At 31.9% G+C, this 27,830-nt stretch overlaps 2 protein-coding genes across 5 annotated transcripts; both read left to right on the top strand.

Moving 5' to 3' along the window:
- The first annotated feature begins 253 nt into the window (after nt 1–253).
- LOC126849913 (chondroitin sulfate synthase 1) lies at nt 254–22,593 on the top strand. 4 transcript variants are annotated; one of them, XM_050592311.1, is made up of 8 exons: nt 254–404; nt 6,060–6,142; nt 6,858–7,842; nt 12,785–12,925; nt 13,214–13,394; nt 16,953–17,309; nt 17,934–21,175; nt 21,977–22,593. In XM_050592311.1, the coding sequence occupies exons 3-7, from the start codon at nt 7,027–7,029 to the stop codon at nt 18,887–18,889; spliced, it is 2,451 nt and encodes an 816-aa protein (XP_050448268.1). In that variant the 5' UTR covers nt 254–404; nt 6,060–6,142; nt 6,858–7,026; the 3' UTR covers nt 18,890–21,175; nt 21,977–22,593. The 4 variants fall into 4 exon arrangements, with proteins under 4 accessions (XP_050448268.1, XP_050448257.1, XP_050448279.1 ...); XM_050592300.1 differs by having other exon boundaries at nt 17,934–21,508; XM_050592331.1 differs by lacking the exon at nt 254–404 and adding an exon at nt 3,745–3,911 and having other exon boundaries at nt 17,934–21,508.
- Nucleotides 22,330–25,144, top strand: LOC126851348 (lysozyme-like). Its single transcript, XM_050595229.1, has 2 exons — nt 22,330–23,336; nt 23,464–25,144. The coding sequence occupies exon 1, from the start codon at nt 22,788–22,790 to the stop codon at nt 23,268–23,270; it is 483 nt and encodes a 160-aa protein (XP_050451186.1). The 5' UTR covers nt 22,330–22,787; the 3' UTR covers nt 23,271–23,336; nt 23,464–25,144.
- Nucleotides 25,145–27,830: the final 2,686 nt, after the last annotated feature.

Below are 27,830 nucleotides of genomic sequence, written 5' to 3'. Positions count from 1 at the left end.
GGTTGACAAGAACGAAGAAAGAGCCGGAGGAAGATTCGAAGATTGAGGAGGTCAGGTCAGGAGTGGGCTCTCGGCGACGGTTTGCAAACAACATATTACCATCAGGCCGAGATGCAAAGCGGTTTGGAGAGGAGGGAGCCGCGTCGTCCCATCGCTCGTAAAGCTCCTCGCGTTCGACCCATCGGATCGGTTCAGCCGCTCCTCCACGCTCGCTCCGCTCGCCTTGCCGTAGCTCTGCCGGTTCTGGCTTCCCTCTCGTCAGTCGCGGCGGTGGCATCCTGCTGCTCGCAACACGCGTCTCGGCCCAATTTGAAAAGCGGTCGCGGCCGCTTGCTTCCGCGCCGGTTTTTAATCGGATCGCACATTTCCGGCGTGGACGAGGATACTTTACAGCCAGCACCTCCGTAAGTTTCTCCGATTATTAAAATTAATATGAATATTAGATCCGAGACTCCGATCGCGTCAATTCAACATGTGACAGGACATTTAATAATTAAGAGGAAAACAATGATATATTCTTATCACAATCGTTGTTTCTCTTTTTATAACATGTGAATAAAATATATATATTTTTTAGTAGCTTTTTTTAATTTATTAAAAATTTTTATCGCGTGTGCTCCCTGGTATAAAAAACAAAGCGATAATTTTTTTTTTTTTTTCTATAAAACAGTGCAACATTTTCTTTTTTATTACAATTTTTTAGAAACTTCTTTTTTTCTTTATTTAAATCTTAGAGCAACGATAAGTTAAAAAGGGTCTGATTAAAATTGAATTATTAAAAAAAAAGAGACGATCAAAACTCGGGCTCATGAAGTGTCGTCCGTGAGTGAACTGGATTCGATTTTGTGATTTCTGGTGGAACGAAATATAACGCGCGCACGACGTTTTTCGTCATGAAAGGCGAGAGCCACCACGTGCGCGGACGGAAACAGTGTGGGTGGCATTGACAAAAAAAAAAAAAAATTTGGTGATGTTCTAAAAAGTAAGTTCTTGGAAAGAGATATTTGTTTTTGCCTCTGTTCACGTGCATATGTTTCACGGAAACGCAAAGATGATGTAATGATTAAAAATAAAACAATAAGCTTACTGTATCTTTTTTTAAGAAAATGGACTTTATATAGATAATGTATGTATTTTTTTTCAATAATTTTTATAAACAAGTTCTTTATAATGCAATGATTTTGGTGTCTATTAATTTATTGCTACTTATATTCAATCAATGACATGATCGACTGGCATGTCTTCGATGCAGTGAATCAGAATTGATGTACTTTCTCAATATAATAATTCTTAATTTTAATATTAAATTTTAATATTAAAATAATATTAAATATTAAATTTAATATTAAAAATTTAATATTTAATATTAAATTTTTGATATTTAATATTACATTTTTAATATTAAATTTAATATTTAATATTATTTTAGTATTAAAATTTAATATTAGTGTATAAAAAATTGAGAATAATTTAATATTAAATATTAAATGTTAAATGTTATATTATATCATTAAATTAAATTAGTATGTGATTTCTTCAACGATACTAAAATAGTATTCCATATCTCTATTCGCTAAAACGTCCTTCACTTTAAAATTGGATTAGAATTAAAATTATATAATATAGATTACACAAAGTTTCAAGTTGGAATCAAACTCTTATATCGCACATCTCAATCACCGGGGAAAATATGTTCCGGCGTCTCGAGAAAGTCATTTGAAAAAATCCATTTAAATTTAGCCGATAAGATTAAATTCGGTGGTATTGCCACGAAGATCCATGCTGGAGCATGAGAAATGAAATCGAATGACGGCGTGTCCCCCGAGCCGCGGAAGAGAAGAGTCGATGACTTCTTCTCTTCGGTCGTCCAGCTCACCGGTCGGGATCGAATCTTCCCCTCTCGTATCTTCGATTCCTTGCCATGACCGCGACAATCTGGTCTTACTCGTCATCTGCGGTCAGCCGACGAACAATTCTGCGTCTTGCCGTCTGTGGGAACAATTAGCGAGGAAGGCTCATCTCCTCCTCTCGGCAAGCCGACTACGGCGGCTCTGAAGGGCGTGTAACCATCACCGTCGTTAATGTAAGCCGACGATTTTCGCGGCTGACTAACCGCGATGAGTCTCCAGACACCCGGTCGTTTTGTTGCTACCAACTGCTTTCAACGAGAGCTCCACATGCGTGGAACATGATCTTCCAGTAATGTCACTTGACGTGCGGATTACCGTCTTTTATGGAGGGATTTTTAGAAATATTTGCGAGAAGGACGATAAAAAGCGAAATTTCTTTTCAGTCTACAGTTATTTTTTACGAGATAGATATATTTAAAACTGATACGGATGTAAATTTAATTTGCGATGCTAATTTTATTTTATAATTTTCATATTTCTTCTAAAATTAACTAATGTCAAAATTAATATGTATATGAGTTTATAATTTTATATAGAGCTCTGAAACGTATAAATAATAAAATTTAATTTCGAATAAGGAAAGATTAATTTGGAGTAACTGTAGAACTGGAAAAAAATTTTGCTTTACGGTTAATTTTGTCATGTAATTTATTTCACTACTTTTACCAATTGGCATTTATAAAAACTGATTGTTGATAATCTGAGCCTATGACATATGACATATGATCTTTACGTAATCATAAAGGAATTATTTCCTTTAGTCGCAAACATGTATATGTCATATGTTAAACCATTGAAAATTTTGACTGTTCTACTATTTCTTCTGAATATCTGTGCAAAACCTGCAAATTTCTTAACGAAATTATTTAAGTTTAAAGTTACTATTTGTATGAAAAATTGCGTATTTACACATTTATTGATAAAGAAAAAACATTGCCAATGAAATAAAAATTTACACATATATTAAGGAAATTAATAAATATTTATAATACTTGATTTAGATCCACTCATTTAAAAGTTATTTACTAAAAATTGTAGAAGAATAGTATCTCTCTCTCTCTTTCTTTCTGCAAATTTCTTTTTTTGTTTTTTTGCAGTTGAGTGATTTCAATGATATTCACAATCGAAAGTTTTTGTCATAAATTAGGAAAGATATTAATTACAATTAGTTTTTTAATGAAAACATTAAAAATCATATTATTTTGTGATGCTTTAATTATTTTTAATATTTAATAATCTGGATTTATTTATTTGATTTTTTAAACAATATAAAAGTAAGAAATGTTTTTATTTTTTTTTAAAGCTACTCTTGTACAGTCAAAACATTCTAAACGCAGACTCATTTGGTGACGAGAAATCGTCACAAACATCACAAAAAATTCACGAAATTCGTTGCTCCTATTTCTCAATTTCTCAATTGTTAATGGAAAATAAACTTTGATATTTTTTTACGTATGATTAAGTATATTTTAAATATATAAAGTACTAATCTTTTTATAATTAAATATTAAAATATTAATGTTAAATTTTCGGAGCAATCGGTATCGTTCGATGTGGGTCGTTTTACTTATCGTTTCCTTTTCCGGTCTCGCTTTTTCGTCTTCATCTGGCATTTGCTATGCTGGCAATTTGCATTTTAAAGGGCCACCTTGACCTAAAATGCACACGATATACCATCGCTTCCTCCTTTAATCAGCCGCGTGCTCCGAACGAGCACGATCTAGCGGCGCTCTTCGACTCTGACTTTCGGCTTAAACCGGTTCTCCCGCCTTTCTTAAGTTCCTCTACTCGAGTTCGTTCGTGCACGTCACTCCGGAGCGTATCCTTTAACGGGACGAACACCGGGATTTTCGTGGATCTGAAAGGTCGAGCGTGTAAATCGCGATTACCGCATCTACGGCTACTCCGCAGCTTCTTTTCGACGACAGAGCGCGTTGATTTTTGATCATAACGGTTCTCGCATCTGACCAGCATGTTTTTCTCCTCGTAATACCGGAAGAAGTAAGCACGGGAAGAGTAATGCTGTCGATACTCGGCATTTTCTTTCCACAATTCTTACAACCAATTGTTTGTGCCTTTTGACATTTATGGTATCAGTTGGTGATTTTAAACGCGAGATTGGTGGTGATGTTTCTGTGCAAAATTTTAATTTTTTTTTTCTGAAAACTATGTAATATGTGCGAATTAATATAATTAATAATTTTTGTATAACTTGTATTACAAAGCATAAATGAGTGAAATATGCATGCGATATTTAATTATAAAAAATATATCGTGTGCTTCTTTAATGAGAAGTCTAACTGGAAAATGATTTAAAATGTATTATTCGTGAATAATTTAATAAATGTGCGAAAATAAATTTAATAATTTAATAAATATGAGAAAAACGAGTTGATCGAGCGTTAGATTAGAGCGAATTTGTATTCGTTTGCCGCCTAACGTAAGCATAAGTTAACTGACCTTTGAAGGAATTTTTAAGAGCAATTTACGCGTCCCTCTCTCTAATAATTCCTGCGTAACACGTGTGAACGGAAACAAGCGTGCGAAAGTAACTTAGGAACAATCGACGATAATAGGCGGTCACGATCTTATAAATAATTAATTAGCGAAGAGAGTATTATTACACAAGTTCAATTATCTATCGGGAGTATTATCTTGATTTTTTTTTTTTTTCAAGAATCGACCCTGGAATATCTGAAATATCATCGAAGAGTCAGGTCAGAAAAATTGCCGCCGCGCGTTACATTAAATATTACGTAAAAGTGTACATAATATATTCTATGTTAATTTGACATTCTCTCAAGATGCTCGAAAAAGATTCTTAAAATTATTCTTTCGCGATGACACGAGCGAGGAAACTGATGAATTTACGTGCGACCTTTGTGGCTGGACGGGATTGCAAAAAATCGTTGAAGAGCAATTCATTTCTGACAGTTACTTTGTCGATATGCGCACGCATATATATTAGTCGACCTGAAAACCGGTTTCGCCAACAATCCAGCCTTTGTCTACGCCGATTTGGGAGGGAATAAATTTGGGATAACGATGTTGGGGATGCGCGATTTAGGAAGGATTCTCTAAACAAAGGAACGAATACATCGTCCCTTTTAAACTTTGCGGTGAAAATCGTTCCAAGTTTTTGGTTATCTCTTAAATGAAACAAAAAAAGTGTCCGCAAACAATGCCTATCGTAAAATTGCTTGCTGAAAAAATGTTTTCATCACCAAATAATTTTCTTTTCCGACTACAAACATTTGTACGAGTAAAGTGACAGGTGGAAAAAAGACGCATAATTCAAACCCCATAAAAATATTTGATAAAAATCCAGTTATTAATTATGGATATAATATAAAATATTTATATACCCTAGTGGTCTGCGGATTCGCCAACGGAATATCGTATTCGAGAATCGTCGAAGAAATCGGCGCGTTTAATTCGCTGAACAAAGTCTCGTAACGGCGTCGGGTTCTCATTTCTGGACACACCATTTGGCCGGCTATACATTTTATGACTTTCTAGATATATATATATATATATATATATATATATATATATATGTACATAAAGCCCGCTTTGTTCTCATTTTCTTTATCGCAGGTCACTGAGTTAAGTATCTAATTAGGCAGAAATACTTTTCTCGAATCTGTATCGTTTTCGTGCAACACAGAGGCAATTGCATTAAGACTTGAGGCTTTTTATTCAAATTAAAAAAAAATGATTGTAAATTATACATGATATTTGCGTGATAATCAATCGCATAAAGAATGAAATAAAAAAGAATATAGTAAATAAGTAAATAATTATAATAAATAAAGCATGATGGATTAATATAATCGGAATGATGGGATCTTATCTTAAGTACTAATTGACTTTACTTTACCAAGATCAAGCTACTATAAAAAAATAATGTATTCTTCTGTTGATATCGTGATTGATGTTATAATGAAGCGTTCATCGCAAATAATGCTTGATGGTGAAAAATGGCTGGGTATTAATTGCTGACGTCGATTTGAGTCGCTCTTCGTTGCTTAACACGCTTGCGACCTCGTTTTTCAAAGCCGCATGTAGCTGTACATATTGAATTTAATTCTTCGTGAATGTTAATTTCCAATGACTCGTTTTAAGATTTTTAATTCCCTGTGCTTTTAGATTATCGCATTTCGATCGCGTAATCTCTACGAGATCACTGGCACGATATGGCGATTCTCTTCAACTTGAAGCAAAAATTTAATGTGAGTTTTGCTATGACCTTTTTATATATTTATTCATTATAATTATTGATTCGTTACTGGATATTGATGCAACGGGAATAATTATGTTTGCGGTTTTTAAATAAAAAAAAGAATGACTAATCGACTAAAAGCGGCAGCTTCGCGAAGAGAAACGTATAGTTCAAATAGCCAAAGTTTACTTTACGAATAACACGAAACGTAAATCAAGGTTTTTCGCAGAATTCGTTTAAGAGTTTAAACAGATTGCTTCTCCTTTTTTCAAGACCGTGTGCCATCTGTTCCAACGATATACTAATTTATAATGAAATATAGAAAAACGTAAATGTATCTTTTACATAATAATTGTAATACATATTACACATATATAATTTATAATAACTGCTAAAAATTGTTTTTAAAATATAAAGAATAATTTACGTAAAAAACTTACATTTTAATATTTATTCTCATTGATGCAAAGAGATTTAAAATATTTACCCAGAAAATTATAGAAACAATATAATGATAAAAATACAACTACTTAAAAAGAGAGAGAGAGGAAATAGATTAACAAGAATAATATAAAAAATATGAAAAAAAAGATAATTTTTAATTATTTATAATTTCTAATTATTATTTATTTATAATTTTTAATAATTTAATTTTTTTACATTTTAATATCTAAAATAATGTAAACGCATTTTATCTAAAATAATGTAACTGATTTTATTCACAGATGCTCTACATCTTGAAGAAAGTCCTTCCATTTTAACAACGGTTGGAACGATGGGATTGCCCAAAGGATATTCTCTGTCAAGATTAATTACTATACCTGAATCGGCAATCGCTGGCGCCATGACGAGGATGAATCCGACCGAGGATCCAGGGACCTCTAAAGAGAGCAAATGGGAGAGGTGACGTACCATCCAGTGATGCGGAAACGGCGTGGACTGGGCAGCGCCTTTCTGGGCCTCTTTGTAGGCCTGATCCTTGGTTTTCTGATCCTCAGCTACCGCCTGACTGTCTCCAATAAACAACAACAGTTCACCATCTGGACCTCCATGCCCGGTTTACGATCACCGCCAAAAGCATCGGTTCGAAACATGCCGAGATTAAAGGACGACGAACGAATCAACAGCTCCACCACGAGTCTCTTGTTTGTGGGAGTGATGACGGCTCAAAAGTACTTGGACACTCGAGCCAAGGCCGTCTATGAAAGCTGGGGCAAGGAGTTACCCGGCAAGATAGCCTTCTTCTCGTCGGAATCCTCGACGGTACCTGAAAACTGCCCCGATTTACCATTGGTGCCGCTTCCACGAGTGGATGACACTTATCCGCCGCAGAAGAAATCTTTCATGATGTTGGAGTACATGTGGAACAACTTCGGCGATCGCTTCGAGTGGTTCTTGAGAGCGGACGACGATGTATACGTAAGGACAGATCGGTTGGAGAAGCTGCTGAGATCCGTCGATTCTAGAAGGGCGATGTACATCGGACAAGCCGGCAGAGGCAATTCGGAAGAATTCGGGCTGCTGTCATTGGAGTACGATGAGAATTTCTGCATGGGTGGTCCCGGAGTGGTGCTGTCCAGAGAGACACTCGGGAGGATTGTACCGCATATCAAATACTGCCTGCGCCATTTGTACACCACACACGAGGACGTCGAGCTTGGCAGATGCGTGAAGAAATATGCGGGGATTCCCTGTACTTGGAGTTACGAGGTATCGTTTCTCGATTGTGATGGGTATGGAAAAGAGAGTTAATGTAATCGTGTACAGATAAAAGACGTAACAGATAAGAGAATATTTATTTACAAACAAACGAGAGCGGTAAAGTACAATGAAGAGATAGTTTTTCATGAGAGAAATTTATCTTCTTCAAATCTCATCTTTCAAAAAGATTTAAAGATATTTTAAAAAATTATCTTCAAAAATTATGACAAAAAATTTCTTGTTAGCTCAGAAATGTTGCATTTTGTCAAAAATATAAATTTAAGACGGGGAGATAAGCTTTCTAAATTAAAAAAATAAATAACTATTTATAAGTCAATAAAAATAAAATAAAATAAATTAAAGAGCATATATATATATATATATTGCAGTCTAAAATATTTAAAAACAAAATATTTTCAAAAACTATGACAAAATCTTTTGATAAAATTTCAAAGATGTGGCAGCAAAAATATAAGACGAGGATAAATCCTTCGAATCAGAAAAATAGATAACTATTTATAAGTCAATAAAAATAAAATAAAATATATTAAAGTATATTAAAAGCATATATACATTACAGTTTAAAATATTAAAAATAGTACCTTCAAAAATTATGACAAACTCTCCTGATAACTCAAAAATGTCGTTTTTGTCAGAAATATAAATTTAAGACAAGAAGATAAGCTTCTCGAATAAAAAAAATAAATAATTATTTATAAGTCAAATCAAAATAAAATAAATTAGAGAGCATATATACATCGCAGTCTATCGATTCATTCATTTTGTTACTGAGAATATTGTGCGTCATATCGCACGCAGATAGATAATTCGTATACTTTTTATCTTATCGCCTAAAGTACATGTTAAATGCTATCTCTTGTTGATTACCAAAACATTATTGCACCTTGATTTCATACATATTTAACTGACACCGTCTATTTTTTATAATTGAGACGATAATGTAATTTTAATGAAATCTCGATAGCAATTGTGATATATTTAACGGATAAAAAAAATAAATCAGTTGGTGCAAAATTTAATCAATTTAATTTGCAATTACAATATTAATGTAATTCTGCTATTGTATTCATAAAAGTTAACAGGATATACACATTATATACAGCAGGGCTTTTCTTGTTACTCTCGGAATTCTACAAACCATCAGACTATTTTGTCCGTTGTATTGTCGCACGATACTGAAGTTATTTTCGTCGTTCTTTCTTCGTCGTCTCATAGGCTCCCTTGCGTGCACGAACCCGCAGAAACGCCTAACGATTTGTTGATTAATGCGTGCACGGCGGATTAGACATGTGTCACAATGAACTGTCAGTAGCAATCAAATAATTTTTTTTTTTTTTGTTAATTTCCTGATGTCTTGATAATACACGCTCATTTCGTTAATTGAGATAATTGATTTTCTCACGCCTTTCTTCGCGTGATCTCAGGATATTTATGCGAAAGAATTTTAATTTTCTTTTTCACCGTTTAAATAACAGATTTCGATGTAATGAGTAATGAGTTATATAATCGGGAATTAGAGCGCAATGCTCACATAACGGGTGTACACCTAGCGTGTTGTACATTCACCGGTTTAAATACTCCATGCATGCGTCTTATGCAGCCCGGGTATGCCATTAGGCGGATTAGGTACAGAAGGTACGATGCACGCAGAGATGAGGATGTTAGTCGTTAAGTAAAAGTGAATCGTACCCTGCTAACCTAGTGGCCAAATCAAGACCATTCTTCTCCATCTTGACACTCGGTCGTACCGCTTAAGTAACAATTTGCGCCACGAAGTGCTTGAACCTTCGAGACGCATGTCGCGATAATCAAATAAAATTGATGCGCGAATCATCAAAAAAGAAAGATACAGATTTTGAGATAAAACAAGAACTGTGTAATGTGTTTATTTTACGAAAAATTGTATAATAATTTTTAATCGCCGAATATATTCATTGGCTTTCTCCAAACGGATATATTAATTTCAAAATTGCAAATTGACATTGAAAAAGATACACGTATATATTTAATATAATATTTAATATATTATTTAATATATATTATAATATAATATTTAATATATATTATAATATAATATTTAATATATTATTTAATATATATTATAATATAATATTTAATATATATTATTTAATATATATTATAATATAATATTTAATATATATTATAATATAATATTTAATATATTATTTAATATATATTATAATATAATATTTAATATATATTATAATATAATATTTAATATATATTATAATATAATATTTAATATATATTATAATATAATATTTAATATATTATTTAATATATATTATAATATAATATTTAATATAATATTTAATATAATACATTTATCAACGATAGAAAAATAATAAAAAATAATAGTAATAAATAATAATAAATAATAGTAAATAAAAAATAATAATAAATAATAAAAAAATAATAATTATTATTTAGTATATTCATCTGAAATACACATAGAAAGATAAACACGATAGTATCGTTTCGCTACGAACGCAATATGAAATATGATTTCCTATGCACTTGCGTGGGTGCATCTCGATATGACATACACGCGTTGTGGTGGTGTTACGACGGACGAAAGGTAAAGTGCACGGAGATGAGGATGTTACTCGTTAAGGTCCGAACAAATCGTAGCCTGCTAACCTACTGCCTGGAGAACTATTCGTTCCCGTCTTGACACTCGACGTAAGGTCGAAACACTTAACAATCAGTACGTGTTTGCGACATGCAAGTTACGCCTACGCAACGCTATGTTTGCACGCTGGCAATTTTTGCCCGTTTAATGCGCGCCGCGATTGATTGATCGAAGCGTGCGCGAGATTCGATAAGGGATTTACGATTTTGGCAATGCCTTTGTTGCTGCGTCTAATTGAGGACGTCGGAAAGATCAACAAAGAGCTGCGGCGTCAATTCCGCGAAATTAGGGGTCTTGGCGATAGCGAAAGTTGAATGAAATATTAAATCAGTGATCTAAATGAGATCTTATTAAATTTCCTTCACGGTGTTCCGTGAAATGGATTCATAAAACACGCGTATCTTAAAAGAAGCATTATTCTGTTGATGGAATCGCGATTTATCGGAAGTGTATACAGAAGATTCTATAAGTAACTTAAAAAAATCTAATGTCGATTTGCATTTATATAAAAAATGTATTTCTTGCTAAAATATATAAATAAATATGAAAAATATATATACATAATTAGATTAAATATGAATAAATTTTTGATATAAAAAAATCAATTTAAAAATCAATAGTAAAAAATATCTCAGAAATTTTTAATTATTATATTTCGTTTTTTTATTGATTTTTATCTGAAAAATTGGGAAAATTCATATTTCATGAATAGAGTGGCAGGGATGGGGAATTAAAGCGCCAGAATTTTTTTTCGCATCAACTTAGAGCCAAACGATGTTAAGAGATGCTTGTCGTTAACTCAAGAATCGCTGACTTAATTCTGTGAGACGAAGAGACCACCACACCCAGTATCGAACTAATTAACACGCTTCGCGGGTTCGATATTTCGGGCGAGACATCGCGCACACAATAACGAATGTTCTTAATAATTATTATTGTATGTCGTAGAGTGTACACACAGACAGAAAGTTCGCACTTTAACTCCACTTCTGTTCGTGCTAATTGCCATTTGCCGAGGCTCGCTTGTGCGTGCATTCAGACATTCGTGGCGGACTAATACAGCCGTGGAATCGACAGACGCGATACCATTGTCACGATGATTAAGCGAGAACGCGATTCAATCGAGTAATTTGTCCTTCTTAAACTAGTTTCGGCCAACGCGTCGATCGAGGACTATCGAATGAGAGAGGGAGAGCAAGTTTTGGCACAAAAGATTTTCTCCGCGTGAATTTAATTACTTATCTAAGGAATTTTTCTATAGTTATGCATTTGTTTATTTTATTTAAATTTTATAGATATGGAAAAATACATATGATTTTTGAAATTGCAAATAAAAATCAGGTAATATTTTTGCCTTGATTTTTAAAATTATTATAAATCATTATAATTATTATAAATTATTATAAAATTATTTATTAAAAGATATTTTCATATTATTATAAAATATATTAAAACATATTTTAAACCATTTTAAAAGATATATTGACTTTAATCGCTGCCATGAAAAAGAAAATAATAAAAATAATTAGGCTGCGTCAATAAAAATAGGCACAATTGTATCTTTAAACTTTTCACTCACGCAATCCATATTTATCTAACAAATTTTTCTAAAGTTATGTATTTATTTAATTTGAAAGATATGGAAGACTATATGATTTTTGAAATTGCAAATAAAAATCAGGTAATATTTTTGCCTTGATTTTTAAAATTATTATAAATCTTTATAATTATTATAAATTATTATAAAATTATACATTAAAAAATATTTTTATATTATTATAAAATATATTAAAACATATTTTAAACCATTTTAAAAGATATATTGACTTTAATCGCTGCCATGAACAAGAAAATAATAAAAATAATTAGGCTGCAATAAATATAGGCACAATTGTATCTTTAAACTCTTCACTCACGCAATCTATACTTATCTAAGGAATTTTTCTAAAGTTATGTATTTATTTAATTTATTTAAATTTGAAAGATATGGAAGAATATATGATTTTTGAAATTGCAAATAAAAATCAGGTAATATTTTTGCCTTGATTTTTAAAATTATTATAAATCATTATAATTATTATAAATTATTATAAAATTATACATTAAAAGATATTTTCATATTATTATAAAATATATTAAAACATATTTTAAACCATTTTAAAAGATATATTGACTTTAATGGTTGCCATGAAAAAAAATAATAAAAACAATTAATCAATAAATAGGCACGATTGTATCTTTAAACTCATCACTCACGCAATCCACCTATTGTCGTAGATGCAGTCCATTCTTTATCACAACAGCAGCGGGTCTCAGGCGTTTACCGGAAATCTCAAGAAAAAGGAAGTTCACCGTGCCATTACTTTGCATCCTGTAAAAAATCCGCCTCACATGTACAGGCTGCACAATTACATAAGAGTTAGTGTCAAGTATTATAATTATGATAATCATTATATAATTACAGAAAAAAACTGCTCACATTTTACTTATCCGTAACTGTAGAATAATCTGACAACCGTTACATGCGTAACAAGCAAAGCTGCTTGAGCGATGCGAAAAAGAATCACTTTGTTCTCGATTCTCTCAAATTGTATTTTTGATACAGAGATTATTTTTATAGCTGTATCGTTAATATTAAAATTATTCTTACGTAGTATGCAGAATATCTGTTTCATGTTAATTAATTAAATTGGTAAAATTTTACAGGGACTGCGAATACAAGACCTGCAACAAGAGAGGATTCATCTGCATAGAGACATTCATACGATGAGCCAGGAATTGGGAGTCAACCTTGAAACTTTAAGAAATTACGAAATAGCGGATGGTGTACGTCTTTTTCCGGTTGATTCTAATTCCGAAGATTACCCCGGCGACACGGACATACTAGGTGATTTCTCGCTTCCGCTATCGCAAGCCGGCTATAAAAGCCGAACTGTACGTCGTGTATGCATCTATATGTATATCATACAGCTTATAAAAAAAGAAACTATAGAACTTGTACCGCGAGTACATTAAATAACTAAAAAGTATTGCCTTTCAGATTATAAAAGTATCTGCGGATTATGAAATTTTTACATTTTAAAACAATTAGTATTATATAATAGCTTCACGGTACAAAAAACGAAGCTTTGCAATCTAAAAAAACACTCTGATCTATTTTTTGCTTTCTCATAGAGAAAGCTTTGTTTTCATAAAAAAAATTTTTTTTAATTTTTTTTTTTTTTTTTTTTGATGCCAATGTATTCAAAATGTTCTAAAACGTCGAATAATCACATTTTTACAAAATGTCCGTATGTGTGTATGTATATGTGTATGTGCACAAAAAAGACGTGGTTGTTCTAACTTCCTCAAATTTTGAGATATCAGTCCAAATTTTTTTATATAAATAGAGTATCATTAAAAGTTGATTGGTATTAAATTTGGCTAGGATCGGTGAAGTAGTTTGTTTTTTATAAAATTTTGAATTTAAAAAAAAAAAGGGTGTTGCTGCTTTAACTTCCGCATATTTTGAGATATTGATCTAAATATTTTCATATGAATAGAATATCATTAAAGGATGGTTGGTATTGAATTTAATGAGAATTGGTGAAAGGTTTTATTTCTTACGAAATTTTAAATTTTTCAATAAATGTCTGTACACGCTTTAATTTTCACAAATTTTAAGATATCGGGCTAAATATTTTTTCGTGAATGGAATATCATTGAAGGATGGTTGGTATTGAATTTGATGAGAATTGATGAAAGAGTTCATTTTTTTATGAAATTTTGAAGTTTCATGAAAATAATATGATGTGGTTGCTCTAACTTTTGAGATGTCGGGCTAAATATTTATTTTTTTTTTTTTACGAAACATTTTTGCTGATATTATAAAGAGAAGAAAATAAAATTATGATGAAACAATGTGCGAGTTTCTAATTTGCACAATCTTTTACTTGTTTTTAAATACATTTATCGATTTATTTTCGATTTATTTAAATTGCATATAATCAAGAGTAAACTTGTAAATAAACTTTACAAACAACATTTTACAAGCTCACAATCATATGACTAAAAAATAACAATGGTTCATCTCATAAATTTTTTGTGTTGCAATATTTATGCTACACACTTTTGCATAATGTTTAAGTCATTATTTTCCCTCTAACAACAATCCTGCGATCTTTCGCAGGAATGTGCGAGATATCTTGAGAATGATAATGACCCGCACACTTTTTCATCTCATATAACTTTTACTGCATATCGCTATTAAATTAATGCTTCCGCATTTGCACTGCGCGTGCATGGGTAACTATATACTGCACCACGGGACACCGCATCAAATAATAATTCTAGGAGAGAGAGGGACGAAGGTATTATAAACCTATTTGAAACCGGATATGCAATCTTGCGGAGAGACGGGAGAAAATCGCGATGCATAACTTTGTATTTATCATCGCGTTGCATCTTCTCGTATTACATTTCACCGTGTTTTGTTCTTGCCTTTGCCATAGAATAACCCCACGACAAATATATGGATTACAAATCTCAATCTGAATTTATGTATCTTACGAAAGTATCTTGCGATTTTCTTATCTTTGCAGTCAAGGATACGTTTTACAATCCTTGAATTTCGTTTTTCCGTTTTCTTTGTCGTTTAATGTATATGTAACATGTATTTATGCATATCTTTATTGTAATTTTTGAAAAACTTTAGTTAAAACTTTAAAAAAGAAAAGAAAAGAAATGTTAGAACAATTTTTTAATTTGGTATTCAAAACTATACATTGTTAAGTGATGGCAATATGTTGGCAAGAGAAAATGATAAAAAAATATTTCAAAATTTTTAAATTAATTCTTGTTTTATTCATAAAATTCACAGAAATAAAAATTCATATTTCTTTGCAATAACGTTTCAATCTTTGAAAAATACACATCTCTCTCTCTCTCTCTCTCTCTCTGAAAATCGATTAAGTTAATGATGTTAAGATGTGTGTGTGTGTGTATGAGTATGGGTAATTGTGTCCTTGTTAATCAATTAAACAATTTTTATTGATAAATCTCCTCTCTCTCTCTCTCTCTCTCTCACACACACACACACACACACACACAAACACATATATACATAGAACTGGAGCTCATGCAAATTGATGGCCAATCAAATAATATAGGACATAAAATGAGCATTTTGCAACTTCAACGTAAATGATTGAAAGAGATTTATTATTATTATTTCAATCACTTCTATGTTCTATTTCCTTCGCAGATTTATGCAGTTACTAGAGCATACCTACATAATTCTCGTATAAAGTGTTTTAAAGAGATGTTAAAAGAATTTAAGGAAAAATCCCCCAAGAATTCAAAATAAGAAATTCATGTCAACATGTGTTGTTTTGGAATAGTATTATTGTTGCCATTTTTAGGTATAATTAATTTTTTTGGTAATTAAAAACAAAATTTTTAATTTTTTAGATAATTAAAAACAAAATTTTTAGTTTCACACTAAAAATATGCCAGTGCATTAAGAAATCAAGTTTCTGCTAAGATTAAATAATTGCTTAGGTGCACTTTTCAAAAAAATTTTAGGGAGAGAGAGAGAGAGATATTTACTTTAAAGAATTATTTAGAAAAAATTTCATTTTTTAATTTTTTCTTCAACAATCTGTGTATATCTCTAAAACAAAGCTTTTTCAGATTTTTGTTTTGTACAGAATAATCTCTCCTTAAATTTTCTAAACATTTAAAAAAAAAATATTTGTATACTCTTTTAAAAATTTGCTATAAATTTATATTAACCGTCTGAAAACGGAAATGAACATAACGTTCCAATAGAATTGCAGTTGTGTTTGCGATTTGAAGAACATTAAGATTTGAGAAGATACCACACTCATTAGCCTCTCCTAATTAATCCTTTGTGAATTTTAATCTTATTATATCTGTATTTGATTTATATAAAATAATGCAATTTTAATAAAATATTTGCAATTTAATATCAAAATGATCGATTGAAAATGTCAGAAATAAAGCTGACATTTATCATCTTCTATCTTCAAGATTTAACATAAAATTCTCTGGTTTTTAATTTTAAATCTCATAAATAAAGCATAAAATATTTTTGCAAGAAATTTTGAAAGAAAAATTGATCACGTGAAATTAAGTTTATATACTTTGAATTAGAAAATTATTTTAATATAATTTTGTACCTTTTACAAGTAAAAAAATAAGAATTTTGTAAATAATTTGCGTAACAAAACATGATAATATATAATTAAGTATCAATTATTAAGAACAAAATTTGTTGTAATAAATTTTAAATAATTTTTATTGAACATTTTAAGAATTCTTATCTACTTATCAACTTTAAATTTTATTTTGTGATGCATTTCTAAAGGACGCAATTTTGACAATTGATGTTAATTAAGAAAACCGGAAATTCATTGATTTGTTAAATAAAATCTTATTTGCGCAGGTGTGCCAGCGAGTCTACGTTCGTTCAAACCGACGACGAGCGACGAAGTGATTCCGTGGGACTTCCTTTCGAGGCTGGAATATAGTTTGACCGATTCCAATCCAAGGCGACGTATTCATAGCGACATCAAAGAGGGTCTGGAAGACATCACAAGAGAGGTCATGGCCTCCATTAATTCTTATTCGCGGCAGCGCGGCCGCGTTGTCGAGGAACGATCGGCCCTTTATGGATACAGAAGGGTGAACTCTTACGGGGCCGACACTATATTAGATCTTCTATTAGTCTATCGAAAGTATCGGGGTAGGAAAGTCACTCTTCCCGTTAGACGACACGTTTATCTCCATCAACATTTCACTGGTACTTCCACGACGTTTTTATATTTTATATTTTGAGATTTTTCGTACTTCTTATTGCAATTATATACACGTTAGAATCTTATAGTGTCGTAACTAAAAAAACATTCTTGTAAAGTTTCTGATACATCTAACTGATTTGGAAAATTAATCGACTATTTTATATTCACGTAAAATAATTTTTCTGCATTTCATATTAAATAAAAAAAATTGTATAATATATATGTGTAAAAATATTTGAGTTAAAAATTTTTTAGCCTTTTAAACAACATTGTTTAAAAGGCTAAAAAATTAGCATTAAAATCTACGAAGTAGATTTAAAGTTTTATCCAGTTCTTGAAAAAATAATAATATTTTAGCAAATTATAATTTAATCATTCTGGTTTTTTTTTTAATTTAAAATGTTTTTTAAAATGTTTTTTAAATTTAAAATTTAAATTTAAAATTTAAAATGTAGTTACACAATCTAACGCGTATATACTGATTGCAGTTCACGTGTGTAAACAAATATTTTTAACAACATATTAAAATATAATAATTAATTAATAACATTTTAATAGTATTTAAGCACTTTACCTGATAAACTTACCTAATAAAATTATTATTTCAATGTTATATATTCTTGCAGGATTAGAAATACGCGAGACAGTAAATGGTGTCGAAGTCCAGTCTCGTCAGAAATCAGATGACAAGTCTATTCACGGTTTATTTCACGGTGGCTTTTTAAATCTCAATTTCAACTCAGAGGAAGAAGATTCTATACGAGACAAGACCATCAACTTTATCGTACCTCTGTCAGGTCGCTACGAAATCTTTCAAAGGTTTCTTCAGAATTACGAAGACATCTGTTTGACCAACGGTGAGAAGACGTCTCTGCTCGTCGTACTCTACCAGCACAAGAGTGAAAACTCTTTCAATAAAACGATAGATCTGATCGAGCAGCTCAAGTACAAATATCGCACTGCCAGCGTAGAGATTCTACCAATTTCCGGGGACTTTTCCAGAGCCAGAGCCTTAGACTTGGGCGTATCAAAACTACAGGCTGACGATCTGATGCTGTTCATAGATGTGGACATCGTATTCACGAGTTCGGCTTTGAACAGGATACGATTGAATACATTATCAGGACGGAGAATGTACTTTCCGATCGTTTTCAGCCAATATGATCCTAAGATTGTCTACGGTGATGCCGGGAAACAGGACAAATTTACTATAAACGAGATCTCCGGACACTGGAGGCAGTACGGTTTCGGAATTGTCTCTCTGTATAAGAGAGATTATCGTACCCTGGGCGGTCTGGATCTCTCCATTCAGGGATGGGGTAAAGAGGATGTGGACTTCTTCGAGAAGGCGGTAAAATCGGACCTCGATGTCTTCAGGGCGGCGGATAGGCACCTAGTGCACGTGTATCACGAAATAGAATGCAGCCGAGAGCTTTCTAGCCTGCAGTTGTCCATGTGCATTGGATCCAAGACTGATACGTATGCTGGGGTCGAGACTTTGGCTGATATGATTTACGCCGATCCGAACATATTGCGCTTTGCCAAAGAGAGGAGACAAAAGAGGACCAATCCTGCTGGTTAATCGACGAATCTGTGAAATGAAAGTGATAAATGAAAATTTGTAAAATGGGCTGTCGAAAAAGATTTTGTTCTGGAAAACAGTTTAATTTTATTATAAATTATAAGGGACCCATGAATAATATGCATCCCATTAAAAAATATTTTTCTCGTTACGCTTTGTGGCTTTAGTCATGAGGTATATTATAATGTGTCGATTATCGGACGCTCTGAACTTCGGTGCCAGAATATTTCATCATTATTTAAGCATTGTAAATAGAGAGTACGAGATGAACAAATAAAAATTAATCCAATTTAATGTTTAACTGTATGGCAAAATGTATATAATTTATCAAAGCTTTGATTGAGAATACATTTGTCAAAGTTTTGATTATGAAACAAAGATATCACGCAGAATGATCTTCAGAAGAATAGAATGTGATCTTCAGAAAGAATAGATCTGAAAGAGTCAATGAAAATCACCAAAGTCATTGTAGTTTTGTATATGTGCAAAAACATTTTTTCAATTTTTTGTTGTTAGTTTATGTAGTAAAACTGCATAAAAGGTAACACACCTCCAATTTTATCGCCACTTAAATATGTTGTAGAGAAGGCTCTTCTGAGTAATTTCTCTCAAAAAATAATAAGTGAGAGACGTCATTGGTTTAGAAGATATAACAAATTGAAGTTTGACATCAAAATATGTGTATGCTGTGTATAGCTTGTTATTTTTTTTTATTAAAAAAAAACTGTTTATGACATTTTCGTGTCGGCAGCGTCTCTTCCTGTATCCCCCCCAAAAAATTCTAACCTAACCCAAATCTATTTTGAGTTTTAAAAATTAAGTTGGGTTGGGTTAGGTTAGTTTTTTTCGGGATGGAGATGCAGGAAGAAGAGCGAAGCCCCTTCCCCATTTACGTATTCAATAAATAATATTTTCTAAGATAAGACTCACAAATTCGTGTAGTTGCATATTGAAAGCTGTTAACAAATTGTGAGAAATAAATGGAACACATTATATTGGCAAAATATAACCATGTAATTATTTTCTATAAAAGTAAACAAACTTTTTCGTCTGCTCTACACTAAGTACACAAACTTTATTTTTTTTTATATTATATATATCATTTTTTTTTAATATTATTTACATTTATAATACCTGAGAAAAAGCATTAAAAAAACTGTGAAACAGTTTTTTAACATTTTATTTGTTATATCTTCTAAACCAATGCCTCAGAATGGCTTAGAAGAATCTTCTCTACAACATATTTAAGTGGCGATAAAATCAAAGTTGCGTTACCAGTTTTACCGCTTATATAACGATATTATATTCTTACCGTCAATTGATGTTTTTTGTCGAGAAAATAATCACTAAAAATAAACCGATATCGTATACAGTTGCAATTGCCAATACTTTTATAGGAATCAAACATAATCACACACATATTTTATAAAATCATCAGCTTAGAAAATAAGTTAAATATTATGAGTAAATGTGATATTATCGTGCCTTTTATAAATTTGTTTCCATAAATTTATGTATTATTGATCTGTAAATGCAGATACTTTGTCAGTGTGCTGTATTTTATATACATATATTCACAGGTAAAAGACTTTGCAATAATCAAAATATAATACTCATGCTTTACTGAACAAAATTCTTATGTTAAGTAATAACATCATTATTATTTTTGTCACTCTTCCAAAATAAAATATGATATATAAATTCATTTAAATTTAATTATTTAATTTGTTTAAACGAATATAATGAGACACAAATATTAATAAATTTTAAATAAATTAATAGCACGTAATTAAATATTTAATGTATGATGAATTAAATATTGAAAGCTCTTATCGTGTACAAATGTAAAGTTCGAGAAGAAATATTGAGCGATTTGCTAGCGTGTTATCAGAATATTGACTATGAATTGCTGAAGTTGCATCTTTTTGCGTTCTCCAGTTTTTCTTGTAACAGCATTAATATCATAAAAAGATCTAATTAGTTAATATTCTAGATATTCTATGACATTTTTTTGTAGACTTTTATCTTTTCGAAGAAAAAATATAAAATAAATGCGCATGCTTACTTATTAAATTGCTGTTTATTTCAAAACGTTTGACTAAAAATGTCTGGAGATATTATAACTTTCGGGGAACTTTGTAATGGAAAGAAAGTCAAACTTTACTTAGAAAACAAAGCTAGAAAAGAATTGATCTCGTGTTAGCTCGACACGAAGAAACGATAACTTATCGAGCTTTCGAGTAGCTTTTGAAAAAAAAAGGAAGAAAGCAAATAGCTGGAAATATGGTAAATAGTGATAATTTATAATATATGATGCGTTTGACAATAGAGATAGTACCGAAATATCTCTTCTCGGTAAAATGACGCAACTTTCCTCATGTGATACGTTACACCATAAAAATAGAAAACGACATGACAATTTAGAACGCAGTTATGAATCGTCAACTGTTATGATAATGTCTGTGAAGGTATTGTTATAAGTGTCTTATCCCGCAGATTGTAAGTGAGGAGTTACGAGAATTTCGCGAATGGCGTTTAGGAAAACAGAAAATGAATGATAAGCAAGTTAGAATCGCAATAGATAATATGACAAGTTATAACATACTTGTGCAAAAAAAGGTGCGATTTTTTTCGTATTGCGAGATATCGAGAATTTTGACATTGTGATTTAGAATATGTGAGAATATAAATATTATATATAATTATATAATATTATATAATTATATATATATATATATATATATATATATATATATATATATATATTGCACATATAGTGTTTTATATATCACAGTGCACGGTTAAAGCGCATTGAATAATGCACAGCTCATACTTCAGCGAGTAATGAATTTAATCATAATAATTATACCGGTACAGTGACAGTTAAGTATATTTTCTCAAAGGCTCTCTAAGAACTGATAAAAAATAATTTTTCTCTTTCGATTAATAATAATATGTAAAAAATTCTTCTTTTCTAAAAAATTTAATTAAGATGCGATGTAACACAAATCGAGATGTTTGCTTTATATATAGTTTTTATAATTCTTATTTTTGTAATTTTCTATTTTTTTGTTATTATTATTATAGGATCTCGAGAAATTCATGTATAGAGAATTTCGGTGAAATTCTCGAGAGAAGAGATTGATGGCGCATCTTCAATATTCACGTCTTGTGTTTGTAAGATTGTCTTTAAACAAAAGTGCTAATGACCTCATTGAGAATGTTGTTTTTATATCACGTAGTTACCTATAAAGATCTTCGGACGCAGAATTCATAGAACCTTCGCGATACACAAAACCATGCGCGAAGACGGAAAAACAGAGGCTCCGGTTTTTATTACGGCGTTGGTAGATAATAGCGTATCGCTCAAGCTCAAGGCCGCCTGCAATCGTTCGCGGTAGACGGCGCATTTATAAGACAAATTTCCGCGCGAATTCTCAGTGCGATCGTCAGTTCTTTGTGCCGCGTTATATTCATCAAAACACGAGAGGTCATCAACTTTGAACGAAGAGACGCGAAATTATTCAGAAAAGTCGCTCGACGAGTAATTAAAAGCATTCCAAACAGCCACTTGCATACTTAATTGTATGATATTATCGATATCATATGTCAATCCACGGCAAACAAGCTACGATTCAGGAATCATTAAAGTGTTGCATCAGATCAGCTAATAGAAGAACATCTTTATCTTGCTGCGCAATATCTTCCGGAGCAAAAACCTCTGCCTAGGAAATCGCAGAATATTAAGTTTCAGTTTCTAAATTTGTCGAAGGATAAAATCAAACAGCAAAGGATTTTAATTTCTTCCCTTAAATTGTTCAATAAGTGATTCGAGAAGTCTAAAAAGCAAGGTACTAATTGCTTCAAGGCAGCCTTGGCTGCAGATAATCGTTGAAGGATGAGAGAATTGTGGATGATCATGTTTATCCTGACGATCGTAGCTATTCGTTCGCCAGTAGAGGGAAAGATATTCACAGAATGTGAAGTCGTAAAGGAGCTGGAGCGAGCTAAAATCAGTAAAAGCTTCATCAGCAATTGGGTCTGCCTGATGCGAAGCGAAAGTGGCCTGAATTCGGCGCTAATGACTGGTCCAAAGACAGCATCCAGCTATTCCTTCGGTATCCTTCAAATCAACAGCGCTAAGTGGTGCACGAGAGGACGTAAAGGTGGCATCTGTTTCAAGCGGTGCGAGGACTTTCTCAATGACGATATTCAGGACGACATCGCGTGCGGAAAAAAGATTTTCGATCAGGAAGGATTTAAATCATGGGAAGGATGGACGAAGAAGTGCAAAAATAAGCCGCTACCCAGCATTGCGCACTGCAAACGAAGAAGAAGAATGGTGGCCCCAGTCGAAGTAATTGATCCTGCGACAGTATGAGATTGCAAGAATTTGTTTAATACACTCATTACATTAAGCTCAATTTTGCAACTCAGGAATTTTATTGTATCCTTCACTAAACCGTTGTAATTTGTGTAATCCCTTATTTAGCTAAAGTTCTATGTGTGTATGATTCCATCAGGTTTCAATATTATTTTCCATTAACCGATCTCTCTTTTTTTTATCTCACCAGTAATGGCATGTCTTCTTCGTGCAATGCATTGAGCGAACAAAGTTTACCAGCACGCTTTATAAATATGAATCTAATCCGATTGGATCTGGGCCAGTTATGACGCAAAAGTTCACGTGGTTGTCTTAAGCTCACTCTTGCACGCGACTTGGCAAACGGCGACACAAGAAATACGAAATAGTTTCGAAATTCTAGTTACTAGAATCACAAAAACATACGTGACGAGACTTCGCCGATGTCTTCCCGATTTGGTCTCTTTTTACTCATGCTGCGTGTATGACATTTTGAAGAATCGTCTCGCAAAACCGCGCGTTTTAAAATTCAAAAATAAAAAGAGGACAAGCAAATTGTAAAATACAAGCAATTGTAAAATACACACTATAATGTCTCTATATTTGAAGAAAGAAACAGGTCTTTAGGAATCTCTCTACAGGAAAGAATATTTTAAGCAGCAGTAATTTTTGTAGTCATAAAAATTAGTTATAGTTGAATAACGTGAATGTTGGATCAAATCTTAAATGCAACGCAAAGTGTCTAAAAAAATATTGTAAAGAGATTTAAAAGAAAAAGCATCCAGATATTTTTAGGATACTTTGTGTAAATAACTTTTATATAGTTTTATTTTTCTGATATTTGATAAATATAATAAAAATTCTATTTAATAAATTTTGTGTGATATCTTATATAATATTAAACTTATGTTAATAACATTTATAACATTTAATTAATATTATATAAAGTCAGTGATATTTTAATGTATAAGAGAAAATAAGTAACAGTTATTAATTGATTATTCATTGTCCTGTAAATTGTTACAAAAGATAAATTGCATTTAATTTTTTATATAATAATGTATATAAATATTATATATAAATTACATATAAATTACATATAAATTATATATAAATTATATATATATATATATATATATATATATATATATATAAATTATATATACAAATTAAATATACAAATTATATTAAATTATATGTAATATTATATATAAATTATATATAAATATTTCAAAGGTTTAGAATTTTTAAAAAAACATCTCGAAACATCTCTGCAAAATATTTTAAGTCAAATAAATCATTAAAAATTAGATTTAAAAAATTAAATTAGTGCTTACTTAAAAAAAACAAAAAATTTCTTTGTTACATAAATTTGCCCCACAAATACAATTGAGCAAATATAAAAAAAAATGATTCTGATAATTCGGATACCAGCTTTGTATAACAGAAGTCTCAAGCGATTAATCAATCCAACAACTGTATCAACAAACAAAATCTACGGGTACAATCGGAATATCATCATAACACAACTGCTTATAGATTTGCATTAAGGAGAGAAGCGATAGTAATCTTCAAGGCTAAGAGATATGAAGATTGACGAATAATTTATATGTTTACATAATGCGGTGTCGCGTGTTTCTTTAATTCATGTTCTCTTCCGAATTTAATATCAAGGTCTTTGGCAAATTTCGATTTCTTGGTTCGTGTAGAATTGATGTTACATGTCCGTGATATTTTAGTTTATTTCAATCTATGCGAAGTAAATTCAATACTTTATAATAATTATATATATATATATATATATATATATATATATATATATATTATACATTAGTAAAAATACTCTGTTTTGTAAAATATTGAGATAAATAAAATGATAATCAAACAAATAATTTTAACAAATTGATTATTTTGATAAAATCATGACACAAATAATAATTCTAGTAAAAAAAGTACCTTTGAATAAAATATATTATATCTTAAACGTTTGACGAAAAAAAAAAAAAATTGCGATTAACATCAAAAGAGAATAAATTTCCTTTAGCCGGAATCTCTCTCGGCGGTTTCTCTTTCCGTCTTGAAAATCGATTCGATCAGCTGCCTAGATTGTACTCATGATGCATAGGAAGCGCGAGATGGCGAGCACGTGATTAATTGCATAACGGAGCGTTTGCTCCAAGTGAAAGATTCCAAGCCGATATCTATCACCCTAGCCGCTTCTTAGAATTTCAATGATAGAGATGCGTCGATTCGTACAATTTTGCTCTTTTATCGCGTCGAGAATTTTTCAAAGACTTTCTCTTACAACATCGATATTGCCTGGATGTTATTTTTTTTTTTCAATTGCACTCGGTAAAATTTTAATCGGAATCAATTTACAAGAGTCAAGGAAAGTGGACCTCTTCAGGCCAGATCGCTAACGGAACAGTTGGTGTACTTGGCTGGCTTGAACGATGCGAGGATGCACGTAAGCGCACTTTATCGTAGCCCCGGGCTGGAGTGCATGCACCTTTCACTAGCGGAAGTGAACACAGCTGAGAGGCAGACGCGTGAGAGCGACCCAGGTCATCACTCGTTCGTTACGGACGACCGTTCCGTGCCAGCCAAGGCATCGCGAAACGTACGTTGCAATTGTCGATGCATCGTTAATTGACGAGCGATCATTGACTGATTCATCGCCGATTCTCGTCTAATCTATTGTTCTAATGTAACGACGCAAGAGAATAATCTCTCTCATTGTATAGTATGTCATGGCTTTATTCTCATCTTTTCATTAAATTTAACCATGTATTGAGAGATTTGTTTCCTCCTTTTCATTATCATCTTGTTGACAATAGCGATCGTAGCTATCGATGATGATCATTTCTTCCTTGCTGAAAATTATTCAGATTGTGGAAGACGCGCTTTTCGGATATACGCAGAATCTCTCATGGTATCATCACGCAGCGATTAATCATGTCGTGTCAGCGGGATGTTTGAGATAAACGAGTAACGTGCGAAGACGCGTTAGCGCTTTCTCAGCGACTTATGATTGCGCAATTGCACGAAGATGGATGTACACACGCACACTACCGTAACGAGTATCTATCTCGGCGGTTTCGATGATGTTTCGATGGATGTCCCGTCTCCGCGAAAGAAAGGCAGTCGATAGCGAGGAAAAAAAAACATCCATCGTCGATTTGTACGTGGGAATAAAATTATACGGGAAGTAAATCTATAAACTCTTATCCGAAGCCAAGCCATGCGTAACGTCGCTACGCAATCTTCCTCCCTCTCTCCCTCCCTCCCTCCTCCTGCCACCTCTTCCCCCTCTCGCTCATTATCTCCGACTTTCTTTCGATATCGATTTATTAATTATCATTAATGATCCTTACCATTGTTTACGTCACTTTGAAGATATGAAATTTTGATTAGGTAGACCAATAATTTCGATTATCGAGATCATCAATTCCGCGACGCTGCAGACACACGAGGATGATAATAATAATGCTGTAATGGTTGAAGGATTAAATATGATGATCTATCTCTCAGAAAAGTGATTTCAACAAGTTCAATTTGCTCTACTTTAAGAGCAGCTCTTCGAGTTCTGAATTAGAGCATTTCAATTGTTAGAGACTCTTCGATCTTTTCTACATTCAAGTTTACATTTCTGTAGCTTCATATCCAGGAATCGCTCAGTCCGGATCTATTTTAATTTTTAATTTAATTTATTTTTGAATTTAATTTCTCCGTTTAATTTTTAATTTAATTTGATTCGATGAAAGTGACCAAAACGGTGAAAGGTTTTAATCCATCATACAGTTGAGAAACAATATGATATTCAAAGATGGAAATTAAGCTTCATTTGTTCACTTAATGCTCTTATCTGCGGCCAGCATCAGCACAGACTCGTGATTATCCGGATATCTAGGCAGGAATCTCCGTACACGTGATATGGTGTGTGGGTACGTGTACGAACGTTGAGATCCACGGAGAATCTAGACCCTAGGATGTGATCGCCTTCTGCCGGAGGTAAAGCTACGTTTACACCGCTCGTCTTAATAGCCAGCACAGCCACATTCGCATTGTAGCAAAATAATGCATCTGTTGCATAGCGATAAGCTATGGGTCGATAATATGCAGAACAATGCGGATCTCACGCAAATAAATCATCTTGTTCAATTAAATCAAATCTACAGCTTGCCATCTCGCAAACACGATATTTAAATGTCGAATGGAAGTCTTGTAAAAACAATTTTTTTTCAGATGCAACGTGACGTTTCTCAAAAACACAGATATAATTTTATAGGTAAATTTATAGACAATTTTATAGATAAATTTATAGATAATTTTATAGATAATAGATAAATAATAGATAAATCTTTATATTGCCGTCATGATACAATGTTTCTATATAACTTAGATAGAAATATAAATTTCAAATAAAACTTAAGTATATATATATATATATATATATATATATATATATATATATGCAACAGTAATGTATAATTAAATTTTTTAAATTAAGTTATAAAACTATAAAGTTAATTACAAAATAATATTTTTACTTATGATCATCAGAAAATCGAATTACAG

Source organism: Cataglyphis hispanica, chromosome 1 (assembly GCF_021464435.1).
Source record: "Cataglyphis hispanica isolate Lineage 1 chromosome 1, ULB_Chis1_1.0, whole genome shotgun sequence".
Classification (NCBI taxonomy): Eukaryota; Metazoa; Arthropoda; class Insecta; order Hymenoptera; family Formicidae; genus Cataglyphis; species Cataglyphis hispanica.
The sequence above is the reverse complement of the archived record's forward strand: the minus strand, read 5'-3'. Positions and strand labels throughout refer to the sequence as shown.